Source organism: Python bivittatus, unplaced genomic scaffold, assembly GCF_059951505.1.
Source record: "Python bivittatus isolate LINGU-HERP-01145 unplaced genomic scaffold, Pbiv_v1 ctg000580_np1212, whole genome shotgun sequence".
Classification (NCBI taxonomy): Eukaryota; Metazoa; Chordata; class Lepidosauria; order Squamata; family Pythonidae; genus Python; species Python bivittatus.
This window is the reverse complement of record NW_028277087.1, coordinates 16,718,344-16,727,943: the sequence shown is the minus strand read 5'-3', so window position 1 is coordinate 16,727,943 and position 9,600 is coordinate 16,718,344. Positions and strand designations below refer to the sequence as shown.

Sequence of the window (9,600 nt, the reverse complement as noted above, 5' to 3'; positions counted from 1 at the left end):
CACCCATATCACAATAACACAACTGTTGGGTTGTTATTATCATTTTGTTTTAACTTAAGCTGTAATCTTGTATATCTTTACTTTGGAGTAAGCCCCACTGAGCTCAGCAAGATTTACATCCAAGAAAATATGCCCTGGAGTGGTTTACTAAAGTGATTAGCCAGACAGGCCAACTGTAGTTAATTCAACGGCACTGCTAGCCTGTGAAATGAGAGCGTTCCTTGGCAATGTTCATAACCGATCCATCTTTCGATTTAAAGATAAGGAAAGGTAAGTGGGACAAAGAGGTGCCAGGCCATTTTCTTGGGAGACACAGAACAAAAAAAAACTTCACCATCCCAGGAGCACAGAAAATATCTAGCTGTAGGTATTCAGGGCTGAGGGATCTCTTTTCAGCTTATGTTCAGGAACCATGTCAGTACAGAGTGGAGTGGTATTGTAGGAGACTTCAGAAATGAAGGTCATACCAAAATGCTTTCTTTTAAAAATATTTGTATAATGATTCAATAAAACAATAAGAACTTTTAATTATTATAAAAATGTCACCCAGGAATCCTTCAATCTACAATCAGTACCTGACACAGTTTTACAAATATTTTTATTAACAAAAAGACACAGAAACTCAAGGTTCTAATGAAACAAAAGAAGGAGAAAGGGGAGAATTTTCAAAGAGGCTGTAAACAAGGGAGAAAATAAAGTCATCTGCAAAAGCCTTTAACTTATACATTTCTTTTTTAATCTTTACTCCCACAATCCTCTCATCTTGTCTTATATCTCTGTTCAATATTTCAAGGACTAAAATAAACAAGAGAGGGGATAGTCGGTATCCCTGTCTTATTCCTGTTTGTATCTCACAAGGCTTTGTTAGATCTCCATTAACAGTTATTTGTGCTTTTGGCGAAGTATAAATCAATCTTACCCATTTTATAAAGTTCTCTCCAAAGTTCGTATCTTCCAAAACTTTGAACAAAAAAGCCCAGTTCAAATTGTCAAAGGCCTTCTCTGCATCTAAGAAAAACAATGTGGCTTGTTTTTCATTAAGTTGCTCCAAATATTCCAAAGTATCCAACACATTTCTAATATTGTCATTTAACTGTCTTTTAGGTAAAAACCCATATTGATCCTCATGAATAATTTCTTGCAAAATTATTTTCAGTCTATTAGCCAGAATCATTGTAAATAACTTGTAGCCATTATTCAATAATGATATCGGCCTATAGTTTCTTGTTAAAGTCAGATCTTGTCCTTCTTTAAGTATTAATGCTATATTGGCCTCTTTCCAACTCTCTGGCATCTTTCTTCCCTATAAAATAAAATTCATCGTATTTTGTAAAGGTTGTAAGTTCATCCTCAAAACATTTACAATAAGAACCTGGTAATCTGTCTGGTCCAGGCACCTTTCCTGTTTTAATCTTTTTTATAGCTTCACAAACTTCCCATATTGTTATAGGTCCATTCATAATCTGTTTCTGTTCCTCTATAATCCTCAGTAAATTTTGTTTTTTTAAGGTATTCATCTATTTTCTCCAGAGAAATGTCTTGCCCTTTACCGGTAGTCTTTGCTTAGTGGCCACAACTGGGACCAGAATTTAGGTCACTAAGCGATGTGGTTGTTAAGAGAATCATCACATGACCAGACCCAATTTTACAACCTTTTTTGTGGTGGTTGTTAAGCAAATCGCTGTGCTCATTAAGTGAATCACATGGTCATTAAGTAAATCATGCAGTTGATGATTGGTGTGGGTCTTCCGGGCTGTGTGGCCATGTTCTGGAAGTTTTGTTTCCTAACGTTTTGCCAGCACCTGTGACCGGCATCTTCAGAGTGCAGGAGCACAGACAGGAGCAGTTCTCTCTGTGCCCAGGGTGATGTGACCCTTTTGTGGGTATTTATAGAGATCTGAGGGGGGGGAGGAAATGGGGGATTGGGGGTGTGTGGGGAGGGTTGGGTTACTGAGTGGCTGCTTGTTTTGGTGTCAGAATCTGTGTGTATCTTCCTGGGGATTAGGCAGGGTTTTTTCTTCTATTGAATTGTTAACGAGGGGCTGCTGGGGGTGATTAGCAAGTTCATTGTGTGAACTGTTCACATGTCCTGGTGGTTGAGCTGACTTCGTTGACCTTTTGCAGGCTGTATTTTTCAGGATTGGTAGCCAGGTTTTGTTGATTTTTAGACTCTCCTCTTTTTTATTGAACCTGTGCTGGTGTTTGTGAATCTCAATGGCTTCTTGGTATAGCCTGGTATAGTGGCTGTTGGTGTTGTCCAGTATCTCTGTTTTCAAATAGGATTTTGTGTCCAGTGTGCTTGAGAGCATGTTCAGCTACTGCAGATTTTTCTGGTTGCTGTAGTCTGCAGTGTCTTTCGTGTTCTTTTATCCTGGTATGGATGCTGCGTTTTGTGGTCCCGATGTATACTTGCCCGCAATTGCATGGTATGCGGTATACTCCTGCGGCGGTGAGGGGATCCCTTTTGTCTTTTGCTGATTTTAGCACTTCTTTTACTTTTCTGGTGGGTCTGAAGATTGTTTGGAAATTGTGTTTTTCCATCAGTTTTCCCATGCGGTCTGTGACCCCTTTGATGTAGGGCAGAAATACTTTGTTGGTGGGTGGCTGTTTTTCTTCTTCAGTCGCATGTTGTTTTCTTGGTTTGATGGCTCTTTTTATTTCATTCTTGGAGTAGCCATTCGGTTTTAGGACCCAATTAAGGTGGTTAAGTTCAGAGTTTAGGAATTGGGTTTCGCAGATCCGATTGGCACGATCCATGAGGGTTTTGATAATGCCTCTTTTCTGACGTGGGTGGTGGTTGGAGTTTTTGTGTAGGTACCGGTCTGTGTGGGTGGGTTTTCTGTAGACTTTGTGTCCTAATTTGAGGTCTGGTTTGCGTATGACCAACGTGTCTAGAAATGGAAGTTGGCCGTCCACTTCTTTTTCCATGGTGAATTGTATATTGGGGTGGACGCTGTTTAGGTGGTTCAGGAACTTCTCTAGGTCTTCTTCATCCTGACTCCAAATTGTGTAGGTGTCATCCACAAATCGGAACCAGACTGTTGGGGTAACGGGTGTGGTTTCTAAAGCCTGTTTTTCAAAATGTTCCATGTAGAAATTTGCTACGACTGGGCTCAGGGGGCTTCCCATGGCGACATCTTCCATCTGTTCGTAGTACTCATTATCCCATAGGAAGTAACTGGTTGTTAGGCAGTGCTGAAATAAGGCTGTGATGTCTTCTGGGAAGATCTGTTTGATGAGTGCCAGGGTGTCCCTCACTGGTACCTTGGTGAACAGGGAGACCACGTCAAAGCTGACCAGTTTGTCCGTGGGGTTGAGTTTCAGGGTGCTGATTTTGTCGATGAAATGTCCTGAGTCTCTGATGTGGGCTGGAGTCTGTCCAACGTGGGTCTGTAGAAGGGTGGCCAGATGTTTGGATAATTCATATGTCGGGGAGCCAATGGCGCTTACGATGGGTCTGAGTGGGATCGAGTCTTTGTAGATTTTGGGGAGTCCGTATAGTCTGGGTGTAAGGGCCTCTGTCTTGCATACGCGTTGAAGTACGTTGGGGTGAAGGGAGGAGCTCCTCGTCAGAGTGTTGGTTTGTTTCATGATTTTGCTGGTCGGATCCCGTTTTAGTTTTCTGTATGTGGTGGGGTCTAGTAGTTCTCTAACTTTGTCTTTGTATTCATCTGTTTTCATAATTACCGTGGCGTTGCCCTTGTCAGCCAGCAGGATGATGATGTCGGGGTCTGAATTGAGGGTTTCTATGGCATTTCTCTCTTTCTTCGTTATGTTGCTGGTGGGGGGCTTTGCTCTCTGTAGGTTCCTTGCTATTTCGCCCCTTATTTCCTCTGCTTCCTCTTCAGGATGGTGGCGGATGGCTGATTCCACATTGGCGATGATATCTTCCACAGGAACTCTGGGGGGTGTGATTGTGAAGTTTCCTCCCTTGGCTAGGATGGCAGTTTCTTCTGGCGCGAGTTGGTGTTCCGTCAAATTGATGACAATGCGGGCGGGATCCAGCATTGGTTTTGGTTGACTGTTTTGGCATTTGTTAAACTTTTGCTTTTGCCTGGTTGTGTGGTCAATGATATTCTTTTCTATTTTCCTGTAGGTTAGGGTGTCAATTTTGTCCCAGTCCTGGCTTCTCATTTTCTGACTGATGCTGATGTGTGTATCAAATCATGCAGTCATTAAGTGAATCACGCCATTCCCCATTGACTTTGCTTGCCAGAAGCTGGCTGGGAAGGTTGCAAATGGTGATCATGTGACCCTGAGATGTTACAACCATCATAAGTGTGAGCTGGTTGCCAAGCACCCGGATTGTGATCACATGACTATGGGGTGCTGCAATGGTTGTAACTTCAGGCACCGGTTGTAATTCACTTTTTTCGGCATAATGTTGAACAGTCACTAAACAAATGGTCATTAAGTGAGGACAACCTGTATACAAATTGGAATATTACTGATTAAATGCTTTTTGCATGGCCCCATTATCCATTAATTATCTTCCTCTTGTAGTTTCAATATCATTATCTTTTTTTTCTTTTTGTAATTTATATGCCAACCATTTCCCTGGTTTGTTTGCAAACTCAAAGGTTTTTTGCTTTATATAGTTCATTTTTATTTCCATTTCTCTTACTGTTAATATAGATAGCTGTTGTTGTAAAAGCTTAATTTGTTGAGAAATACTTCTCTGGAAATTTCTTTAATTATTCTTCTATTCTTTTTATCTCATCCAAAATAGCTTGTGTTTTCTCTTGCCTCTTAAATTCACTATTGTGTTGTATAAAATAACCTCTGGTAAAAGTTTTGCTTGCATCCCAAACCATTCTTCAAGCAGCACCTTCATCTAAATTATTTTCAAAGAATTCTTTTAACTTCTTTTTACAATCCTCCACTATTGCTTCCTTGTGTAGCAACATTTTGTTTAGACTCCATCTAAAAGAACTGGATTTCCTTTTATAAACCAAACCCACAGGATTATGATCTGAAAAAATCTTTGGTAATATCTCTACTTTATGAACCTTGGTCGCCAAATTCTTCGAAATCCAAATTATATATATTCTTGAAAAGGATCTATGTCTTTCAGAACAATATGTATACTCTCTTGAATTGCCATTTTTTTGTCTCCATATATCAACAAGCCCTAAATTGTCCATCAAACAAATAAACAAACAAAATCTTTTGGTAATTGGCCTTCTGTAATTTGAATATTTTTCTCAGAAGTTCTATCTAGTTGTGTGGAGACCACTCCGTTCCAATCCCCCATCAAACACCAATTTTCATAAGAAAAGCCCATTAGTCTCTCTGTAGAGAGAGCAATACTTTGTCCTAATTTGGGACATAAATTCCCAATATCAGTCTTAGCCTCATGCAAATTAACTTCCACCCAACACATCTACCATGCTCATCAGTCAATACAAGTTCTGGTTTTAGTTGGGGGTTTATAAAATTACAAAATGTTCACCGTGACATCACAATGCAAGCTTACATAGTTGCATGAAATGTTGCAATGCAAGTACAAAATGGGAAGAGTTTGCATGACAATATTACAGCATGCATTTCAGTTGCCCCCTCTTGCCTGCCACCGTGCTTCCAATCAGAGGAAGGCAGAACAGGAATAAAGCAAAGAACAAAGAGGGAGTTTCTTATTGCTGTCCCTGAGGATAGATGAATCCACGCAAAAACACAACATGACCGATTTCTCCCCCAAGAACTTTTCCAAGCACTAATAGGATTTTCTGAGGCGCTATTGAAAGTGTACCTTACTTGCTACCTTCTGTAATAATGCAGGTGGTAGTGAGAAATGATCTTTTTTGGCAGTCCTGTTTGCATCCTCTGTTGGCCAATGGGCCATCTTTCTGGAAGATTACTGGAGTTAATTTACTCTGACATTACTTAGCAAGATTGCCTCTGCTGATTAAACCAGTGTTTCTCAACCGTGGCAACTTTAAGATACGTGAACTCCAACTCCCAGAATTCTCTAGCCAGCCATGCTGGCTGGGGAATTCTGGGAGCTGAAGTCCACGTATCTTAAAGTTGCTAAGGTTGAGAAACACTGGATTAAACTGAGGATGGTGCTCATGATATTTTCCTTCTCTGCTGTAATCCTGAGGAAAATCCTTGTTTTTTCTCCTTAAACTAGTATTTGGAGGTGGCATTTCAGGGGGGAATAAAATTCCATACTAAGAACAATGGAGAATTCACCCCAACGCAAATAGCATCTTGGGATATGCTTTTTATTTAACCTTACAGTAAAAGGCAAAAATATCAATATTTTATATCAACCTTCCTCAACATGAAACCCTCTGGATGTGGGTTTGAACTGAAAGCCCATTTAAATATCCCTGCAGGCTCTGACTGTGTGTCAAGATGCCAAATTAGAAAAACAAGGGTTAGTGAAAAGATACTGGCTCCGGTGGACTTACAGAAACATTGCATTATAAATGGCATCTGTAAGTCAGTTCACCATGTTCTGAAGTGAGTCATAATTCTAACAATATAAGAGAAACTGTCTAACACAGTGTTTCTCAACCATACTGGCTGGGGAATTCTGGGAGCTGAAGTCCACGCATCTTAAAATTGTCAAGGTTGAGAAACATTGGTCTGAAGCTTAAGTAGTAATACCATTATGGATCTTTGTCACAGGCAAATCAGGCCCTCATCAAGGGTGACACTCCAAATTCTTCTTTGCTACCTTTCAGAGATTTACGATTACATCTATTCCTATTTGGAATGCCTGCAGAATGCTGAACAAGCTGTTCAAGACATCAGCAAGATGGTTGGGAAGCTTAATGTCAAGTTGGCCATCAATATTTTGGCCCAGGAGATGGTAAATGAGGTAGGGCCTGTTGCATAAAATCAACACTATGGTGAGTCAAAGGCTTTATAGCACACTTTATCTGGAAAACTGTTTTCATCACCTTTGGACTGACCTTGTGCTAAAAATGCCCATGCTATACAAGATGCTTCTTCTTAGACTACAGAAAGGGTAATGGATTGCCACTGAAAATGGTAGTCCTATGTTTAGCTGCATCTTTTCTCCCACCTAGTTCATGCTGAACACACGCTCCCCATTTATTGAGAGCTAACCTCATTTTAATAGTACAGTAGAGTCTCGCTTATCCGATATAAACGGGCCAGCAGAATGTTGGATAAGCGAAAATGTCGGATAACACACAGTAACGATTGAGTGCGGTAAAAAAACCCAACAACAACCAATCCGCTGCGCCTGTTGCAATCAATTTTTGCGTTGCGGCGCCGCACCGTCAGGAGCAACAAGAAAGAGTACACTCACGCTTGCAAACAAGCGGCACACTTTTCTCGTCGCCGATTTATGCGTGTTGTTGTGTTTTTTTTAGGGGCGTCGGATAAGACAGAATGTCGGATAGGCGAAGGTCGGTTAAACGAGACTCTACTGTATTTAAGAACTAAGTGGCTGACAATAATTCCTTACTTTTTTTTTTTTTTTGCCTTCGTAGGAAGCTCCTATGAAAATCAGTGCCCATGCCAGCATGATCCTTCTAGCTCTGGCCAACTCTCATTTCAATGACGTCATGTACGAACTTCAGAGGAATATGAAGACTGGGATGCTCCCACACCACATGGTACTGATGACTCTGGGGAACCTGGCATCTCATTATGGTATAGCATTCTCCAGCAGTTCTTCCTTCATGGTTGGGTGTTTTGTTTCAAGCAGGAACTGCTCCTTTCTCTGTAAGACTAGAGGGTTAGTGATCTAATATGCTGTGCAAACTGATTCCAAGGAATGATCTGACCAAATCCTATGAGATGCAACCTAGGATGAGCCACATTTCAATAGTAACATTGAAATTTCACCTACAAAAAAAAAAAAGACTTAGCCGAATTCAGAACTACAGTATATGAAACAAATGGTTGCTCAAAGTGTAGGCAATAACAGAATTAAAATTATTTTGATTAAAATGTATTGCTACAACTAAATGTATTGATCACACATTGAAGGCAAACATGCAATGTACCAAATCAGGAGAGAAATTCTTCCACTGGTCTTTGTAATTCTTAGTGTGTTTTTCCGCTGCTGATTGCTAGAACGTTGACATCTCTTTAGTCATTTCTCTGTAGTCTTTTTATTACTTTCTATAGCCTTTTTTCCCTACAATCATTATTTTAAAAGCATTGATTCCTGGTATTTCCAGGTACTTAGTTAATTTTTTAAAAGGGATGCCAGGTAGCAACATTTGGGGAATGACCAAGAGCATCGTCAGGTTTGAGGGAGCTCTAGGCAAGGTGACACTGAGGCCTTCCAGCTCCTTTCTCCTGTTTCAGAGCAGCAAGATCACTGCTGCTGCTGCTTCTCATCTTCACTGTCACCTGTCAGCATAAAAAGAAAAGGCCATGGAACTATATATCAGTTTAAAATATACTGTATTTATGTAGCCTAGTAGTTGGCTGAATCAATTAGCAAATGTCTTGGGATGGGCAATTAGTTGGAAGGAGCTAACTGAACAAGGAGAGGCCTGCCCCACATTCCCCATGGTTGCTTCACTCATTAGTATTTAACACACATATGTGTTTTTTTTTCACTCCTGCAGCACTTAAGTGTATCCCATTTTTGTCTTTAACTTGTGTGTATATAAGAATGATTCTAAAGATGCCCATGATCAGCCATATGAAGGAAGCAGTGTGTTTTGGTAAGTGAGAAAATATTATCTTTTTTCATTTAGCCTATTAGCCAATTCTTCCTCAAAGGTTAAAGCATATCCTTTCAGATTTGGGATTCATCATTAGTGTTAATTCTCCATTTTAGTCTATTCACTCCACCAGTTTGGAAAAATAATTAATAATTTCAGTCCATGGACTCCTTCAGACTTATAGGTAAGACTGTTTTGAGTAGCAGGAGTAGAATTTGCAGAATTTAAGGAAACTAGTCTGGAAGAGAGTCTATTAGGAGGCAAGATTAAGAGTTAGGCGGGCCCATTGACGGAGGAGGATTGTTTGGTGTTGGAGGAGCAGCGGACAGGGGAGCAGCCGGACAGCATACGACGCCAACAGCCCCTGGTTCTAAGACCAGCGAACTGGGGATTAAGAATCTAGCCACCCCCATTAAGCCCCACCCCCAGGGCCAGTGGAGAACCGCAGGGTCCCTCCGGTGTGAGTCTGGGACTCCCTCCTGGGAGTGAGAGTCTGGGAGGGAGTCTGGGAGTGTGTCAGGATACTAGGATCCACCTTCTGGGTGGGAGACAGGAGGTGTGAGGGAGTGAGTCGGGTGTCCACCCTGCCGACTAGTGAGAGAGGTCGTGCAGGGTGGCAGAGGGTGTGGGGGTATGTATGGTTTGGTGGGGGTGGGTCCTGGCGGTGCCAAGAGCGTGAGCTGGTGTGCCGGGGTGACCCTCCCTCACTGGTGAGCGTTTGGGTGTGAATGAGGATGACTGATTGGAAGGAGGCACCCTTGCCTCGGATTGGGGGCCCGGGAGGTCCAGGCAGGGAGGTATTTGGGCCCAGAACCCCCGGGGGCTATGCGGTGGGCTACACCATCAAGGTGGTGACGGGCAGGGGATGTTATGGCGGGAGCTGGAGGGCAGGCCATATTCGGGGAAGACGCCCCTGGTATGTCTCACCAGTGGCGTGTTCTGG

General features: G+C 41.8%; 1 protein-coding gene across 1 annotated transcript in view; it reads left to right on the top strand.

Annotated features, from left to right (window-relative positions):
- Positions 1-227: 227 nt before the first annotated feature.
- Positions 228-9,600, top strand: part of MROH2B (maestro heat like repeat family member 2B) — a 66,296-nt gene continuing 56,923 nt past the window's right edge. Inside the window, exons 1-4 of the mRNA XM_025168946.2 lie at positions 228-270; positions 6,690-6,826; positions 7,467-7,629; positions 8,559-8,657. Coding sequence (XP_025024714.2) covers positions 228-270; positions 6,690-6,826; positions 7,467-7,629; positions 8,559-8,657 — 442 coding nt within the window. The remainder of the gene's footprint in view (positions 271-6,689; positions 6,827-7,466; positions 7,630-8,558; positions 8,658-9,600) is intronic.